General features: G+C 40.1%; 1 protein-coding gene across 6 annotated transcripts in view; it reads right to left on the bottom strand.

The window, feature by feature from the left end:
• Positions 1 to 20,555, bottom strand: part of ARAP1 (ArfGAP with RhoGAP domain, ankyrin repeat and PH domain 1) — a 2,759,262-nt gene that overhangs the window by 739,930 nt on the left and 1,998,777 nt on the right. For all 6 annotated transcript variants that reach the window (XM_044073028.1, XM_044073030.1, XM_044073029.1 and 3 more), the window contains one exon: positions 795 to 897. In XM_044073028.1, the coding sequence (XP_043928963.1) occupies positions 795 to 897 (103 nt within the window). The remainder of the gene's footprint in view (positions 1 to 794; positions 898 to 20,555) is intronic.

Below are 20,555 nucleotides of genomic sequence, written 5' to 3'. Positions count from 1 at the left end.
GAAAACTGCCGCAATGACGTCGGGTGAAGTGCGACACCAGCCGAAGCCAGACCCAGACTTTGGAATCCGGCCGACCGAAGGGCTGCCTGATGACAGGACAACCCATTTGTTATGACTGCAGATGCATCCTTGAAGGACATCCCCCTCTCAGCTATACAGTGTCTTAGCAGGCTTTTTTTATCAGCCCATAAATTAATGTACAGGTCAAGCTATTCTATAAAAATGTATTTAATACTGATTTAAAACTCCTTTTCTGAATATTCAGGTCTTTTGTTACTGAGTTGGAGTATAGCTTATCTTAGTGTAGAGAACATTTCCTAATGCAGTTAACAGTTTATGACATATGAAAAATTTGTCATTGAAGGAGGCTGAAAAGTGGAAGTTATTTATATTGGATTTTCTGTTCTATAAAACAAATTTACACTGATCACCATATATAAAAACTCAGAAATGTTATACTAGGCAGATGAAAATCCTGAGGAACACACTCTCCAAGCCTTCGCCAGCTGGTATCACTGCCAAAATTGCAAAACCTCTAAACCATGCTACCAAGAAAAATACACTGACTGTCACTGATAACCTAACAAAGTAGTTCTGATTTAGTTCTAAAAATAAACAGTTGATGTAGACGCATACTGCTCTTCCTCTGGACTGTTACATCATCCCCCTACAATAAATTTCCAAGATAAGGATCTTTTCTTTCAGTTTTACAGGATGTAAGAATTTTCTTTATAAAATATTAGGTCTTCTAAAGTTCACTGAAATTCTCAACACACAAACCACTGTGACCTTACCTTTGCAATAGATTTGACCCATTCTTCCATAGTATCTGCACTGTCGGTCCCAAAGAGGTAGAGACGCTCTGACTCGGTATAGATCTCAAATGTCCGCTCATACCTAAAGGTAGAAATGAGAGAGGAAAACAGGAAAAGCATCAACAATATACAATGTGCTCAATAAAAAGTACTTGATACGCCGACATCATTTTAACGTGGATGTAAAATCGAGCAGGCTTTGGCACAGTGGGGTAATGCAGCATTATAACAAATACATTGGAATAATCTGCACCAAAACTAATGACTCTGAAAATAATACAGCTAAAATACTGCTATTTAATATCTTGGGGACTAGTGTCAACACCGATTATGTAACAGTGCCTCTTTTTGGGAGTGGCACACGAACATTGTATGGTAAAATAACTTGGTCATGACGGCAAATGGGAATCAAACCCAAGACTACACAATAAACCACATACCCAGTTCAAAGCTTTAGTCTTTTGTGCTGAAGTGCCAGGTAGTACCTTACCTCTCAACAGTTTAGAATTTACAAAATGTCCCTGAATATGCCTCTTATTTTTAAACTGGTCCCCATAAAAGATTCGACTTTCTGATGAATTGCTGAGGATTACAGTCAGTCAATAATTTCAGAAATTATAGTTTCATACTTGTTATTAGACAGAAAGCTTTGTCCAGAATTCTTGATTAAATAAGTTGAGAGGTACGTTGTACTTTTTCCATAAAATACTACATTTTATGCTTATTGTAGTTAGACTTTTAAACAAATCTGCAGCAAGCTTTATACTAAATGCCAATTTTGAAACAGAATGAATTCTCAAATAACTCAACATAATCACAAGTAATTTTGTTTATATTATTCAGTATATTATAAAATGGTCATTATAATTAGTGATATATTTGTTTAAGCAAGATTAACAATTTTTTACCAGTAATTATCTTGTTTGTAATTATGTTTTTAAATGTATTGTTTCAATGGCTCGTCAGCAATTTAGTTCTATAATCTAACCAACGAAAGGATAGGTTTGGATAACTACAGATACATAAAAAATGCCTTAATACGTTATTAATAATGTTCTCTATAATGTCTCTCCACAGGCTTTAATGAAAGTTATTTATTTTACCACTAAGCAAGCAGGCATAAAATTAATTGCTTCACAGTTTCTGCTCTATACAAATTTTCCAAAGCACAGACTGTTAACATAAAATTAACTATTAACATACAAAAGAAACAACAAAAACAATGTTGGGATTGGGAACAGGCTGTCATTTTCATGGCAGTGGCAAATGTAGTGAACTTATGATTTCTTCCAAAATTCTACACCGTGAGACAGCTTTGCAGTCACATCAGTTTAGGGAGGTATGAAGGCTTCTTTACATATTGTTGGAAGTAGCCTATCCTTCTTCCATGTAAAACCTTGTGTGTGACACAGTTCTATACTTGTATCACAGTTTTGGTGTCAGGTAGAACAGTCGCATTTAATGCTGGAAAGATCAGGGGTTTATGTGTTCTTTCTCCACACTAAGGGCTTGGATTCAAATTCCAATAATTGCAACTCTTGTGCTGCAATAAGGAGGAGGATGCCACATTCCTGAGGTACCAAGCTTTAGATGCCCATTCCTGCGGTACTATGCTTTGGATAGCACATTCCTGTGGTACCATGCTATGGATGGCACATTCCTGAGGTACCATGCTATGGATGGCACATTTCTGAGGTACCATGCTTTAGATGCCCATTCCTGTGGTACTATGCTTTGGATAGCACATTCCTGTGGTACCATGCTATGGATGGCACATTCCTGAGGTACCATGCTATGGATGGCACATTTCTGTGGTACCATGCTTTAGATGCCCATTTCTGTGGTACTATGCTTTGGATAGCACATTCCTGAGGTGCCATGCTATGGATGGCACATTTCTGAGGTACCATGCTTTGGATGCCCATTCCTGTGGTACCACACTTTGGATAGCACATTCTTGAGGTACTATGCCTTGGATAACATATTAAAATGTGTGACACTGTAATGCAGTAATCTGTGGTACTGATGAATATATTTCTACAAGTATTCAATATGTAAAATTTCTATTTTCTGTTGGAGCTTTTCTCCTCAGGCCTCCGCTGAAAATGGGCATATGTAGCCCAGTCGGACAAACTCAGTCAACACATATAAAATAAATAAATAAAAATAAACTGAGGCCACATCTGCCTGAGTTAGTGATAGCTCAGTCAGATGTAAAAGATTCTACAGCATTTATCAAAAAAGAGAAGTTGAAGTTTTCAGTGGCCTGTACTAGTCACTCCAAATCACTGTGCTCATTATCCTACATCTCACCAGTAAACAGGCCAGTGACCCAGGAGGAACAATTCTGTCAACATAACAATCAATGAATCAATCAGTAAAATATCAGTCTTTGCCACACAAGAATGACCTGTTGTGAAGGATTTGTTTGTGGGATGTCCAACAGATCGAATGACAGTTGAATGAACCATCCTTCCAATCACCAGGTCTTTGATTTTGGTGAATTGTACACCAATTTTTGGGAGGAGGATTTTGCAGCTACTAGTTTATGTCCATTTAGATTTCATGTAAGAGTTTCCCATCCCTTGGTTATTTTTGACCATAACCAGCATTTCCTTCTCAGGCCCTGAGCACCACTGGCACAAAGTACATCTTAGATTCCACAGGAAACTGCCACTAACAGAAAAGATAAATCCAAAGAAACAAGAACACCACTTAGGTAAACCAGGCAGGATACAAAATGCAAAACAGTAGCAAAAAAATCCAAAGCCTGGAAACACTGAGGTAAAAATCCGGCGTTTATTCCACACAGGAAAAAAAGTCACAAAGCTTTCAGGATCAACCCTTCATCAGTGTGTAAAAAAAGAGATCAAATGCCTTCACCTAAGTAGTAAATTCAAGCCATAAAACTGATAGATTCCTGTCCCAAAGACTTCCCTTGCTCTGGAATAGGCTGCCCATTCATGTCAAGCAGAGCTCCTCATTAGCTCTCTTTTAAGAGAAATCTTGATTGGATGGGAAATAGGAAATTCACTCCGGGGATCACTGCTGTGGCTCTGCTCGACAAGGGCCCAGGGAATTAATTTTCTTGGGTGGCGAAAGCCAGGGAACATGTTTGGCTAGGCTTGTATGAGCCCTGGGGCCGATAACCTAGTACCTACCTATGAACCTATGACACAGTTACATTAACTACTTCAGTTTAAAGACACATAGATAGGTAAAATGTTACTGAAAGTCACTATAACCATAAAATGAGTAAAACATTTAACTAAGACCCATCCACACAAGATGTTATTTCAAAGTTAACTGTCTTCTTTTAAAATAGGTTTACTGCAGTAGGTTTAATGGTTACTGCTGTATTTAAACCCGGAAAACAATCAGCTTCTAAAAGTGTGATGCATGAATATTAACATACTTCTAACTCATTATTAAGACCCCTCTCTTTTTTTCTTCTGTCTGATGTTAATCACTCTAAAGTTAAATGTGCGTGTACTTTCTTTCTCCCTCATATGCTTACCTAAAGCATTAGTTGCTACCTCTCTACGTATTTTAAATTTGTGTTCAATAATTCTGTCCTTCAACTTTCTTGTGCATTTCCTTATTTAGAATGCTTGACACACCTTACAATATGCTGCGATGATATAAACACAAGTTGTGAATTCATACATCTTAACACCAATAAGAAATATACTTTTAGGTGTTTTACAACCTGTAATACTGCTGCCATCGTGTATATGTATATGCTTCGAACATGTTGTGACAGGTGCGTACATGTATATTTTTCTCCTCACACCCCATGCTCTGAAGGCTTGGTCGCCACCCTAGTTTAGTACTGCTGTATAACGAAAGGCGAATTAGAAATACTACATGTTTTACTACTACACTTCATGGTGACTTACCTAATTTATAGCTTTGGGAAATAGCTATACAAAAGGCATTCCAACACAGGAGTCCTCTGTTACAGCAGTGTACTAAATTCATCACATAAAAATAAGTTATGTTCTTACCATAATGTTCCATCTGTGTTGTCAGTCTTCATTCATTCTTGACTGTTGGGTTCCAGTTCTGACCCTCGGAACTGACTTGGCTGTTATAACAAGCTTTCACCAGCCAGAAACTCTCAATCCAAGGCTACCCATACCGCCTCTCTTTCCTTCCCCTCAAATTGAGTTTTGTCCATAAAGTAGAAAATCATGGAAGCTTTGTCTGAGCAACAATCCTACTAGGATCTTAGGACTAGGTCCAAACCTCCAGGAGTCTTTTGGAGGGGGTAGGAGGGTGGGATGTCAAGAATGAATGAAGATCGACAACACAGATGGAATTTTATGGTAAGAACATAACTTCTTTATCTGATATTATCAATCTTTATTCATTCTTGACTGTTGGGACAGAGTCCCTAGCTACTTTAGACCCTGGGAAGCCCTAGTGAAGGATATTCCTGAGCACCACAGAGCCAAAGGACTGTATCGATAGAGGTATGGGGGTAGCCCAAGTTGCGACTGCACATGTCAGCCATAGAAGCTCTGGAATGAAAGGGTACTGAAGTGGAAACAGATAAGGTAGAATATATCATAATTTTCGTTGACAATTCCAGCTTATTTTGGCTATAAATGAAAGTAATGCACTCTCTTAACCATTTTGACAGAGTAACTTTTGAAACTGGTTTGCCCAGTCTAGTACCTGAAAAAGATAGAAACAGTTGGTCTGATTTTATAAATGGTTTTGTTCTATCCAGATAAAAATATAATTGTCTGTGTACATCCAACAAATGTAAGCAATATTCTCTTGTTTGAGAAATTTGGGAAAAAGACTGGTAAATCTATGGTTTGATAAATACTGGAATCTGACACTACTTAGGTAGAAAGGAGGGATTAGTTTTGAATGATACTCTCTCTTGTGAAAAAATGATATATGGATGTTTAACACACAGAGCCTGCAACTTGGAAATTCTCCTGGCCAAAGTGATGGCTACCAGGAATAGAGTCCTCCAAGATAAAATCTTGCTATCACAGGTGGCTGCTGGCTCGAAAGGCTAATGGACCAAACATTACAAGATCAGCATTAAATTCCAAGGCGCAATGGGTTCTTTGAAAGGCAGTTTCAAATGTAAAGCACCCTTAAGAAAGGTTTTACATAGACAGTGAGACATCAAGAAATGGTCATCAAATCCGTTGTAGAAATTAAAAATGGCAGCTAAATGAACTCTAATGGTAGAAGTAGAGGCTCCCAACTGAAATAAGGTGGCTACCTATTCCAAGACCTTATCGATCAAGGCTGAGAAAGGATCAATACCCTTTTCATCAGACCAAAACACAAACATCTTCCAATTACTAAGATAAAGTTTTTGGTGGAAGGTTTAAGAGAAGCCAGAAGTATCTTTTGTACTGGGGAAGATAAAATTATTTCACCTGGCAATTAATGGAAGTGGAGAAACCAAGCCATCAGCTTGAGATTTTGTAGGCTGGGATAGACCAGGCCATGTGGATGGGATAACAGGTCTGGAGATAGATCCAGAATCCATGGACGGTGAACTAAGTGAAGCCAAAGAAAGGGAAACCAGACTTGACAGGGCAATAAAGTGCAATGAGAATCACTTTGCTTCTCAACTGTTGGGCTTTCTTCAGAAATTGGGGAATTAGAGGGATTGGTGGAAAGGCATAAAGAAGTTCCAGGGGCCAATCGTGGAAAACAGCATCGCTCGAGTACTCCACCCCCCCAAGGGGGGACTAGGGCACAGTAGCTGCTGCCTTTGTGGTTTATGGGAGAGGCGAACAGGTTGCAGCAAGGCTGACCCCACTGACAAAAGATCTTCGTCACTACATTGGGATTGAGTGACCACCTGTCAGGCAGGAGAATGCATCTGCTCAGTTTGTCCGCAATCACGTTGGGAGTTCCCTGAAATGTGCATTGCTATCAGAAAGCAGTTGGAGGTGATTGCCCATTGCCAAACTGTTAGGGCTTCCCAACACATTTGGAAGGATCTAGTTCCCCCTTGTTTGTTGATGTACCAGACCACTGACATGTTGTCTGACTGAATAGCTATTGTCCCTAAAGGGAGGGTAGAGTGGAATGCTTGCAATGCTATGAGCACTGCCCTCAGTTCTAGCATGTTGATATGCAAACTGACCTCTTGAGGAGACCAAGTGGCTTGGACTGTCTTTCCCTGAAAATGCCCCCCCCCCCCACAATCAGGGATGCATCTGTGGTCACTACAGCCTTGGGCTGATATGGGAAAAAGGGCAGCTCCATAATTTGTCATCTGGCTTCATCCACCAATATAAATCCTGCTTGCATCGGTTGGTTATGTGGATTGGGTGGGACATTGGGTGAGCTAACAGTGACCACTGTAACACCAGGAGCCACTGAAACAGCCTCATGTGGTACCTCACCAGAGGAACTACTGTGATTGTTGATGCCATGGACCCAAGGATAGATCTGTAAGACAAGACGAGCCAGAACTTTGTCTTGAGAGATATCACTTGAAGTTGTGACCTCAACCTCACTAGTCCGTGAAGAAGGAAAGCAGCCATGCAGGATTTTGTGTTTAGTCTTGCTCCAATTAATTCTGTGTCCTGTGTGGGGGATAGCTTTGACTTTTCCCTGTTTACTGAGATACCTAAGAACTCTGCAAGCCTAAGAACAGAGTCCAAGGCGGAAAGCAGCAGATGCCTGGTGGGGACGGTGAGAAGCCAGTCATCTAAATATGGAAACACATGAAATCCCTGTAGCCTTAAGTGAGCTGCTACTGCAGCCATGCATTTGGTGAACACCCTGGGGGCTGTGGTGAGACCAAAGGGCAGTGCTCGAACTTGGTAATGACTAGCTCCTAGCCAGAAGCGGAGGCATCTTCTGGAGTGTTTATCCATTTTTATGTGGTAATACACATCCTAAAGATCTACAGAGCACATCCAATCATCTTTCTCCAGGAAAGGAAGGCTAGACTAAACCATGACCATTTGGAATTTTGTCTGTTGAACAAATTTGTTCAGTAAACTGAGGTCTAGGATTGGCCTCCAGTACTCTATCTTTTTTGGCAGTAAAAAGAATCTTGAGTAAAATCTGGATCCTATTTGGTCTGGTAGGACTGTTTGGATGACTCCTTTTTAAAGCAGCTTTTGAATTTCTAGTGCTGCTACATCCCTCTGACTGGGTGGTACATCAGGGATTCACCTTTGTGGAATGGGATAGAAATTGAAGTAGATATGATAACTTCTGGCAATTATTGTCTGCACCCAGGAATCTAATGTTATTGTGTCCCAAGCTGCAAGGTGCAGACAGAATCTTCCCCTGACTGCTTCCAGAGGTAAGCAATCAGTCCACTGCTCAGGAGCACTGGTAGGTTTGTCCAGAGAAAGAATCCCTGGAACCCTGGTTGAGTGGACCCCCTCTGCCATGTGGGGGTGTCTTTCCGAAGAATTCCCCCTCTGCCCTGGGAGGAATACTTGCCACATGTGTCCAGAAAAGGCCCTTAGGACTTTCTGAACCACATCTTTCCACTCCTCTGATTCCTGGAGTAAGATCGTTGAGGAGTGGAAAAATACACCTCCACAACAGAAAGGGTCTTTCCATCCTTCTCACACCTGGCTAATGTGTCTCTGACTTTTGGGCCAAATAACGAAGTTGCATCAACAGGAACATTGGTAAAGGAAGAATTGAAGGGGTCCTCAAAGTCACATAAGCACATGCAGGCATACCTCTCAACCTGGAAACATCAAAAATCTGGACAAGGCCCATGAAAAATAGGTACAAATCTGTACGCTGATTACCATCTGATTTGCATACATAATTATGTAACCCCACCCACTCCAATGGAATTGTGGGATACCAACTTTCAAACACAAATTGAAGAACAGACAACCAAAACATGGCACCAGAGTCCCCCTGCAGCCATTCCGGTGTCCTGTTACCTGGCTATTTTGCCCCATTTACCATAAACACTATTAATGTATGCATACTGCTTTACTTCTACAATGATTTGAATTCTATTTTTACATTTTCAGCACAACAATGCAGAAACAATAAAAGACATCTGGTAAACAAAGCAATACTGTCTCACAATGAAAATAGGCTTGACATTAAACTTTGCCTTTGAAACTCACATTCATTGAAACAGCATTGAAACCCACACACACCACATCCAAAGAAAATGCATCTGGCCAGTGGTGGATAAAGATTACCTTTGGGCTGTTTTCAAATCATTGAAGAACCATACATGTGTTCTTTTCTTTATACACCTTCCTGACTTTATTAAATTATATTCCTTGTATAATACAACACACACTAGACATGAAGTACAGGAGAAGAGGTCAAATTTTAAATTTGTCTGGTTAAGTGACTTGCTGACAGTACATGAATGAAGGTGGAAGCAACTCATTAAAAAGTCAGAGCATTAGTCTTATGCACAAACTGCCCAGTCTTATTCTGTGTTTTAGTCAATTTTAGGATGTGCCTAAGGTATTTCAGTTTAAATAAGACAAATGTCCTTCCACACCATCTATTAGTCATCCACATGATGTCTTTGTATGTCACTGTACTCCAGAAATGTGTCTTATGAAATATCTCTACATATTTATGTTCAAATTTGTACATAAAAAGATCAGCAAGAATGAAATAAAACTTTTCATCCACTGGCATGAATTTGATATGTAAATAATAATCACAGCTGTTATAAAAAAGAAAATTCCTGGAAAAATGGATAGATGCATGCACTAAAACTAAAGTTCATACTAAATGGACTCAACACCACTCTGGCCTGGAATTTTGGTATAAAAGCAATCCATATGCACAGTGACCTGGACTTCTGTTCATCGTTGGCCCATTAATCCTGGCTGTAAGTGTGTGTGTGTGTGTGTGTGTGTGTGTGTTGTGGCTGGGCTGCTAGTGATAGTGTGAAGCTATCTATCCAGTAGTGCAGAGATAACACCAGCATATTTCCTACATGTTCCTGGCCAAATAAATATATGACTTGCATGCAAGTAACGTCTGAATGATTGTCACTAAAAGCCTGTTATTTAAATATGACGGTTAATTAAAATTAATTTTAAATTTGCTGAGATTGTATTAATCTGCATGTGGCACACAACTCTAGCAGTCATTGTTGTATAATCTTAAGTTGGCAAAGTGCAATTATATATCCTGATTCGGTGTCCTGTAAAAATGCATTTTATACTACTCATGCGTCATACTTTCCATAGGAAGCAGATATGACATTTTTCAAAGCGATTATGTGAATTTATACAATATTTCCAAGGACCCCATCCATACACAAACACACACACACTTCCCAATACAGACATTTACCCTTGTCAAATCTCACCTGCTACGCTGCTCTCCCTGCTTTGCATCCAGTTACTGAAGTCCTCCAGGTGGCACAGACAACTCCAGGGGTTACCACTGAGACTGACTGAGACCAGGGCGGTCATGTCCCCAAGCGTGGCCGCGTCCAAACTGCTCAGGTTATCCCTACTTAGATCAAGATGCTGCAAACTCGTGTTGTTGCCAAAGGCATCGCTATCAATCTCGCTCAGTGAAGGGTTGTCAGCCAGCCGAAGCATTATGAGATTACCCAGGTTGGTGAAAGTGCCACTTGAAACTGATCCGATTTCTAAGATCCAGGTACACCAGGCAAGATTAACAAAAGTTAATGTCACTGATGGAAGTGTTGGTGCAAACCAAGTACAGTACACCAAGTCGCTCAACAGGTTCAATTGCAGTAGGGGTAGGTCACTTATATTGTTGGCCGTTAACACTAACTGCCGCTCTGTCAGGGGAAAATTGATTTGAAATCTTGCAGCTGTTTCCCAGCCTAACTGCTCAGCCAGCCGGAAATGTTTCTTGCCGCTATAAATCCCAGCTCTCTAACTGCTTGAATTCCATTTCAGCCAGATGATGGTGTGAGCTCCTTGAGCTCAATTCCGACTGGATTTCAAAATGAGAAGAAAATCGAAATGAAGGGGTGCCACTCGGGAATCGTGGCATCCCTTCATTTGGACCCCAAAACTCGGTAAAAACCGAGTAATTCGGAACGGTTGGGAGGTCTGCATGCAGGTGTGACACCTAATGGTGTCGCCTGTACCCACTGCCCTGAACGTCCCTTCAGCTGTATGTATAATAAGCCGCAAGGACGAGTTGGAGATTGACTCTAGGCTGGCAAGCTTGAAGGCAACCTTATCCTGGACCTCGTCAGACACTGCTCCCACTAAGGTCTCTGAAACCTCAGTTATCAGATCCCTTTGGAGTTGTGTGAAGTGTGCCAAAAAATTCAAGGTCCATATGGTGAAGGTCGTTGAAGCAAAGACCCGCTTCCCGAATCTGTCCATCGCCCAGACTCTCGGTTTGGGGGATGTCAGCTGGACTCTCCTCAGCGAGTTCCTTTTTTTGTGGCAGCTGCCACCACCATGGCATCCACTGCTAGACCCTCTGACCAGTAGGGCTGTGCCTCAGGCACTGAAAGCATTTTGTCCTGTCTCCGGAAAATTGGCTCTATAGTTTCAGGAGCCTTCCATGCTCACTGTACAATAAGTTTGATCAGTTCATCGGCAGGTGGGGTCACCCAAGAAGTAAACGGCTGGGCACAAAAAGCCTAGAAGAAAACAAATTCCTTGTAGGAAGGGTTTGTGTGCTTCCAATCATCCCACTGTTTTAGAATTTCCAGGACATCTCTGAATGAGACATCTTCAGAGGGTGACCGAGGGTACTCCTCCCCTTCATCGAAACCTGTATCCTCAGTGACTGATTCTTCTGGAGAATCCAGATGCTTACTATTGCATGATCTCTTACGGGGTGGCTCCTCAGGGGGAAGTTCTGAGGAGGACTCCAAAGATGGGGGCCCTGCAATAGGGTATCTTGCTGCTCTTGTGCCCACTGCCCCAAGGTAGCAAATTATGTCAGCTGCAAGCCAGAGGATACATAAATGTGACACTCCAATGGGGGTGGTGCCAACTGTGAGCCTGCTGAGGCCAGGGCTTTTTCCATAATCTGGAAGGTAGGCCCACCCAAAAAGGGATGGGAGCCAAGAAAGACAGCCTTGGAACTGGGGTCACACCCTGCTCCAATGACCCCCCCCCCTCCAGAGTAGGAGCCGCGAGAGGACTTGTAACTGCCAAGTCACTAGGAACCGTAGACATTGCAGTGGAAAAAATAGGAGCTGATCCATGGATCCCAGAGCCAGCAGTCAAATCACAGTCCCATGAGTGTGTTGGCTCCGATGGAGCTAAAGACCACAGAGTCGGTCCTGGAACCAAGGTGAGAGCCACCATTGGTACCAAAGTAGCTGGCACCAGAAATGTAGAAGTAGTGGACTCCAAGACTTGCAGAGAGGTTGAAGGAGGATGATAAGTGGGTGTCCTGGGAGAGTAACCTTCAACTCCAGATGGGAGAGAGGTCCTAGGGGGAGCAGGAAGGCCTCTGGCTGCCAAGAAATGATCCACCAATCTGACTACCAATCTGAATTTATTCAATAAAACACACAGAAGGTGTAGTCACATAAAGGTCCAAAAGGTAAAAACAGCATTCCAAGCGCTTTCATCTCTGGTGAATCAGAGACTTTTTCAAGTAAATTAGAAAACTGTTACTGAGCTCAATTTAAACAAACAGATCCACCCCCAATTAACATTGAACCAATAGAATAAAACCATATAATGAATATTCATAAAGTTCATAAATATTGAACATTCACAGTACAATTCAACCACAGAACCCATGTCATGATAAAAAACATACTAAAATGTATAACAAATAACACTCCAATCTCCAAAAATCATGCCCTTGTCAAAATAGTATAGGTAAAAATGCTACTAATAAACATATACATATGTACATATAAAATGTAAAGTTATATAAATACATGTAAAAAATGTATATCAATTAATTCATCTATTTAATGCTTTTAACTTCAAGAAACAGGCTAAGGATAGAGCATCACTGATACGCGGTCAGTTTATCAAATTAGTTTTAATCTGCCATAGTGCCTCTTGTTTCGCCAGTTGTAGGGTCCAGGGGCCACCCCTTGGGTCTATGTCTAAAACATCAATTATCGTAAATTTAAAATCATGACCCTCACACTCCTTACAGTGTTTAGCGAGAGCATTCATCTCTTTGCCTAACCTAATGTCCCTTAAATGCTCATATATCCTACATCTTAATCTCCTTTCCATTTTCCTGATGTAGAAAGTGGGAAAACCATACATAGGGCACAGTATACCACCCTTTCAGTTTGGCATGGGGTCTTCCTTCTCAGTTCTACAGTAACCCCATTGATAATGCAAAACGAGCCCTCAAGAATGTGTGCGCAAGATGAACAAGCCCCACATTTCCTCATGTAACCAGTCATAAGTCCCCCCTCTTATAAGATTCAAGGACATTTTTAAGCATCCTACCCCTTCTGTATATACATTTTTTTACATGTACTTATATAACTTTACATTTTATATGTACATATGTATATCTTTATTAATAGCATATTTACCTATACTATTTTAACAAGGGCATGATTTTTGGGGATTGGTGTGTTATTTGTTGTACATTTTAGTGTGTTTTTTATCATGACATGGGTTCTGTGGTTGAACTGTACTGTGAATGTTGAAAATTTATGAACTTTATGAATACTCATTATATGGTTTTATTCTACTGGTTCAATGTTAATTGGGGTGGATCTGTTTGTTTAAATTGAGCTCAGTAACAGTTTTCTAATTTCAATGAAAAATCTCTGATTCACCCGAGATGAAAGCGACTGGAATACTGCTTATACCTTTTGGATTTTTATGTGACTACACCTTTCGTGTGTTTTATTGAATAAATTCCTGGATAAACTGTGAGTCGGCTTTTGTACCTGAACCCACTGCCGCTGTTTTTGTCATTCTTTTCTGAGAGACTTAGATGTCTCCACCTCAGACAAAGCCTCACCAAAAGGGCATTTTAGCATCCCCTTAAGGATAAGTTTATTATGCCTCTCTGCAAGGGTTCAAGCACTGAAACCCATGCAGAGTTCACATGGCGGTTGTATTTCCAAATGTGGCACACCTAAACAATAAACACATGAAAGATGCCCATCAGAGTTGGGCATCTTTCTGCCATATTTCTCACACTGCTTGAACCCTATGGTTCCTTTTTTTTTTTCTGCCATGATTCAAAAATAGCAGGGGGGCATGTGCATAGACACACACACACACACACACACACACACACACACACGCACGCATGCACACAGCACACACACACACACACACACACACACACACACACACACACACACACACACACACACACACACACACACACACAAAACTAATGGAAAAGAACAGGGAAGAGTACAGAATACAGCTTTTTTTTTCTTTAAATGGATGTACCAACAATAGTACTTGGAAAATTACGGCCAAGAGGGTAAGAGAAGGAAAGGAGAAAAAATAAGGATACCACCGATGGTATCTAAGAATTACCAGAGGTAGAGGGAAGGGAAGGGCCTATACCACTGATGGTAAGAAGAATTTACCAGACAAGGTAAGAGAAAAAGCTTATACAAACACTCACAGGAATACACACGTACTAACAATAATTACCAAGGAGAAAGCAACAATTTAGAGAAGTAGAAAAAAAAAAAAAATATATATATATAAATAGATATATATATATATATATATATATATATATATATATAATACACATATATATATATATATATATATATATATATCTATATCTATGTGTGTGTGTGTGCGTGTGTGCGTGTGATCTGCTGTGGCAACCCCTAACCAAGAAAAGCCGAAAGTGAACGATATATAAGAAATGTTTAGCACTTAGCTGAGAGCACAGTTGATGCATCTGATTTTCTACATGGCAAACAAGATCTGAGGGGAAGATAAGACAGGCAGTATGGGTAGGCTTGGCTTGAGAGTTTCTGGCTGGCGCAAGCTTGTTACAACAGCCAAGATGGTTCCAAGGGTCGAAACCGGAACCCAACAGTCAAGAATGAATGAAGATTGACAACATCAGATGGTCGGTTTATACAAACATATCAGCCACTTTCTTACTTTCTATTTTTTGGACAGTGTTGGGCCTCACCAAATTTTCTCACAAGTGCCTTGTCTTTGCCATGAATCCTTAGCACAGACAGAAATTTAATAAATCGTCAGATTTATCATTAATTTGTCATTCACTAAGGCATCAGTAAAGACCTGTCCCAATTCACTATGCATCTTATTGTTACAGAGGTTAATCTTGCAGAGTGTAAGTACCAAGACAAGAAATAATGTCATTTAAACAGAAGAGCAAGAGAACAGTGGAACAATCTGCACTGTCTGACCCCCATTTCTGATTATACAGTCACACAACAACCCCCACCATCTGCCATCATAGAGCTGATTCATTCTGTTCTTTTGATATCTGGTCTTATAAAGACTCACAAGTATAGTTGGACATTCCAAATATATGTAAAAATACTGAGTGACAAAACCTCAGGGCCAAATGTGTTTTATGTACACACAACATAAATGTGACCACATTTACTGACTAAGCCCCTAACAATGACTTTGTTTAATAAGTGAGAAAAAGAGTGGCTGGAAATACAGAACTGTGCCTAGAAGAGTGACAATAGGCTAGAATTTGAAAATGGCAGTGCTAATACTATGACCTCTTCTTCAAGGAACATTATTTACAAAGATATAACCAATCACTTAAGACAGCTTTATGGATGCAATATAACTTCAGCAACAAGGAACATAAACTCACTGCATATACATAATACATGGGTTTGTTTCTATGGTTTTAGGACATTTCAGCTCTGGACAAGAACTCGCAATTTGAAAACCATCCTGTTCGTGTGCAATCCTCATTTTAATCACTAAGCTGATGATATGCAGCTATGCAAACCCTGCATTTACAAAAAAATTACCACTGTTCACTGTTATCCAAACCTGCTTTTTGGAGATTTAGCACTGCCAACATGCAGTTTGACAGAAAGTAAATACGGACAAGACAGAACCATTTGTGTTGAATCTGAAAAAGCAAGGAAAGGAAGGATGGATCTGGATAATCCCCTTGGATTTACCCAGGAAAGGGCTGCCCTATATATGCCTTTCTAAAAAGTATCAAATGTTATGGCATCATTTGCTAACTACCTGCCAAGCGAAAGAGTAAGACTTATTTATAGCTAATACCTACATTTTTCTAACTGGTAGAAAACAACCAGCTAAAGTTCTTGATCCATCTAAGAACCTTCTAATATAACTGTCACATATCTATGTTCTTATGACTGGGCTACTGCAATGACATACCATACACTTCTGGGAAAATATGTGGAATTTTTAACTAGTCCAAAACGAAGTGTTTACACAAATGCCTTTACTTTCAGGATTTAGCTATAGTACAACTAAATTATGCAAACTACCCTGTTTGTCTGTGAAAACAGCTGCCAAAACTACAGACAACACTTAAGTTTCCAAGTCTGTTTTTCATAAGGAATGCATTATCACTAGAGAATAGTACTTAATCCATTTATTTCAAATTTCAATAAAGAAAGTGTTACATTCAGAGCTAAGAGTAAGGCTCTGCCCATTCTACGAAGGCAACAGCCATCTTCTTGTCACATGACTAACTCAGCTTGATTATGGCTGCCTAGGCCTGCTCCTAGTCTGCTTGTTAGTCTTAATATTCCCCATTGCCATTTCTAGTAAACAAGACTCCACACTTTGGCTTCTAACCATTGCATTGTGTTCCTCTATCTTGATGAACCTACAACTCATTAAACACTGCAGGCACTGCATCCTGAGAACATGTCATCTGGGATAAGAAATTCCTCAAATGTTCCTGTCAACATCCAACAATTTCCCAGTAATGGTTCATGCTTATCTTGCTGTTGCTTATTATAGCCTGAAGAAGGTCCTGCTTTCTAATTTTGAAGCTCCAGATGGTTTGCAACCAAGCATCCTTCTACTGTTCAAGTTTTTGTCTCAACAAAAACTGTGTGAAGGCTAGGGAAGAATGAAAAAAAATAACACTTAAAAATACAGTGCAGCTTAAAAACAAATTCATGATTAAAATGTCTTGCGCTGGCATGCATCACATATGTAAATCCAACTATTATTTCTTCTTAAACTTCTTTAGTCACCCTACTTTTAACCTTTCAGGGGGCAAATGGGCAGGTAAAGGAGATTAACAGGCTATTATGGATCAGTCATAAGTAAGGAAAGATTATTCATTTTTAAATTCAGCATCTTGCCAGTCAGTGAACTCAGCATGCCCACCCTTTATAGAACAGGTACATGGTACACAACTTTCTACTAACCATGAAGTATAAAGAGTGAAACATTTGGTCAGGAAAGTATTAACATTCAAGGTTCATCTTCATCTTCACCATGACAAGCCCCATCACAAGATTCTGCAATGGAAGTAGCAGAAGGCAAACAGTGAAATTTTGCATTAGAAAGGTTTCCCTTAACCCAGAACTGCTATTTTAACAGCTAATCTTCAGATATATACACCACTGATCCGGGGAACTATCGCCCTATTAGCCTGACGAGCCTGGTCTGCAAGGCCATGGAACGTATCATCATGGAACTCATAAACAAAGACATTGGTAACCTCCAAACTTTGGATTCCACCCAGTTCCGGTTTGTGAAAGGCAGATAATGTCTCCTAAACCTGATCGACTTCTTTGAGGCAGTCACCAAAGCCGTGGATGAGGGTAAGGTGGTTCACACAGCCTATCTTGACCTCACCAAGGCTTTTGACATCATCCTCCATTCTGGAATTATAGCTAAACTCACTAAACTAGGTATAAATCCCTACATCACAAGATGGTTGCCAACTGGCTCACTGACAGAATCCACACTGTAAAAGTTGCAGACTCCGAATCTGACCTCAAAGCAGTGACAAGTGGAGTACCACAGGGTTCCATCCTGGGACCTCTCCTGTTTGGTATCTACCTCTCTGAAGTACAGGCTAACACAGAAGGCCTCTGGCTAATGAAGTTCGCAGATGACTGCAAACTAGGAGCCATAGTCAAGTCCCCAAATGATGTGGACATCCTACAGAAGGGCGTCACTGAGACAGATGCCTGGTGTCAGAGCCATGGCCACAAGCTCAATGCCAAAAAGTGCAGTGTCATCCCCTTTGGTAAAAACTCTGTACCCATGAACTACCACATAGGCACCAATCTACTTAACATTGAATGCGTGATAAGAGACCTTGGGACCCAGGTGGACAGTAGTCTCTCCTTTGATAGTCACATCGCCACAGTAGTCAGGAAGTACTTCTACATGGCACACCTCATCATAAAAGGGTTCTCATCCAGGAAGAAAGAGGTAATTGTTCCCCTCTACTCATCACTCATTAGACCCATTATAGAGTACAACGCCCCTTTTGGAATGTACCTCACAAGACATCTGCAGCAGCTGGAAAGGCCACAGAAGTACCTCACAAAGAGGATTACTGGCTTCAAACAAATGCTCTACACTGACCGCCTCAAAAAACTCCAGCTTTACTCTGTAGCATATCACCTACTCCGAGGTGATCGCTGCCTAACATATAAAGCTATGTCAAACCCAGAGCTGTTGGACATGCTACACCTAAGAAATCCCAATCCCTCTGAGCTACATGCTCTAGGGACCTAAACCTTGTCACCACAATAAACAGGACACACTGGAGGGATAGATTCCGGTCCCAGAGACTTCCTATACTCTGGAACAAGCTACCCATCTATGTCAAGCAAAGTTCTTCATTAGCACTCTTCAAGAAAAATCTTGATGAGTGGACAGGAAATAGGAAATACACCCCGGGGATCACTTCTGTGTCTCTGCTGGACAGTGGCACAGGAAAATAACTTTCTTGGATGGCGTAAGCTATGGAACCTTGCTGGCTAGGCTTATGAAGGCCCTTGGGCCAATAGCCTAGTAGCTACCTATGAACCTATATAAACCAAAGAGAGTATTCTGATATTTTACAAGGCTGGTATTTTTCTGTTTCATAATGAAGATGAAAATACCATATTCTGCATTTAATAGGTACAAGATCCAGAACATCCACTCAACAATGTGACATATAAATTGAACTAAGCTTACTTCATCAAATACCATAATATCTGTATCACTCTTGGGGAACACAGCATTAGTTGCATAAGGATAAATTACTATGGAGCTAAATTAATAACTGATAAAGTTCTACCACAAGAACACAGGGTAGCAAGGGAAAGGAAGGGAGAAATCGAATACCATCATGGAAGTATCGAATAGAGAAAACTATAAAGCAATTAAGACAAGAAGTGTCACTGTTAGAAGACTATAAAAGAGGGAACAGATCAATAAAAATACTAAGAAAGATAGATGTGATAAAACCAATGCGCAGTATTAGAACAGACCAGGATCTATCATGCACTATCGCAAACAACAAACTAAAAATTTCAGCACAGACAGAAAAACATAGAAGATACACATACGAATATAAAGGAAAAGTACAAAATAAGCAATTTATTGATGACCCAAAAAGATTTCTAGAGAATTGGGAAACAAAGTAAAATAAATTGAAAATTGAAAGACCACCAAAAAAAGAAGAAATAGATCAATTTTGGAGAAGTATCTACGAAGATCCAGTGGGACATAAAGATATTAAATGGAGAGAAAAAGAAAAAAAGACTCTCTTCAAACAGAACCATGACAATTGGATGGGAGATAGGAAATTCACCCCAGGGATCACGTCAGTCACCCTGCTAGACAGGGGTCCATGGAAGTAAATATTGTGGGAAGAAATATCCAGGAAATTGTTATGGCTAGGCTTGTATAGGCCCTAGGGCTGATAGGATAGCCTAGTACCAGCTTACGAACCTATGGTTAAAAGTATTACATCTTTGCACGAAGAATTAGCCATGGGTAAGAAATATTTATATGTGCATCTCAAACAGACACCAACCTGGCTAACAACAGGAAAAATAATGCTCCTACTTAAGAGTGAACCTGCAAGTTTCACTACAAATTATAGACAAATAATTTGCCTTCCAACGATGTATAAACTATACATGGGAATTGATGCTGACAGAGTTTATAGTCATTTACAAGAAAACTCAATTATGGCAGTAGATCAAAAAGTCACTAAAAGAAAGTCATATGGAACAAAGGATCATTTGTTGTTTAATAAAGTCATAGTGGAAAACTGTAAAAAGGGGAAGAATCTAAGTATGACATGCATTGACTACAAAAAAGCATTTGATAGTATCCCAGATTTATGGATAAAAGAGTGCTTAAAATGTATAAGATACACACTACACTGACTGACTACATTACAATAACCATGAAACAGTGGCAGACCAGTTTGCAATTAAGCCATGATAAAGGACAAATTATTGTCCCGGGGATAAAAATTCAAAGGGTGACATTTCAAAGTGACTCTCTGTCACCGTTGCTATTCTGCCTTGCCCTTAACCCATTAAGCTCTTTACCTAACAGCTTAGGCCATGGCTATAATTTGGCTCCTAGAAAACAACAAAGTCTAAAGACTTCTCATTTACTCTTTGTTGATTTAAAACTGTATAGCTCATCAGACAAGGAACTGAAAGCACTGCTGCAGGTTGTCAAAACTTTTTCAGATGGTATAAGAATGTTGTTTGGTCTTGATAAATGTGCAAAAGCAACCTTTAAAGCGGGAAAACTGCAACATCAAGAAGACATCAGTTTGAGACAAGAATGTGATATAAAAGAACTTGAGCAAGAGGGATTGTATAAATATTTGGGAACTGATGAAGGATCAGCAATAAAA

Source organism: Protopterus annectens, chromosome 5.part1 (assembly GCF_019279795.1).
Source record: "Protopterus annectens isolate FY-2018-M chromosome 5.part1, PAN1.0, whole genome shotgun sequence".
Classification (NCBI taxonomy): domain Eukaryota; kingdom Metazoa; phylum Chordata; order Ceratodontiformes; family Protopteridae; genus Protopterus; species Protopterus annectens.
Note: the sequence above shows the minus strand (reverse complement) of the source record. Positions and strands in the feature narration are given on the sequence as shown.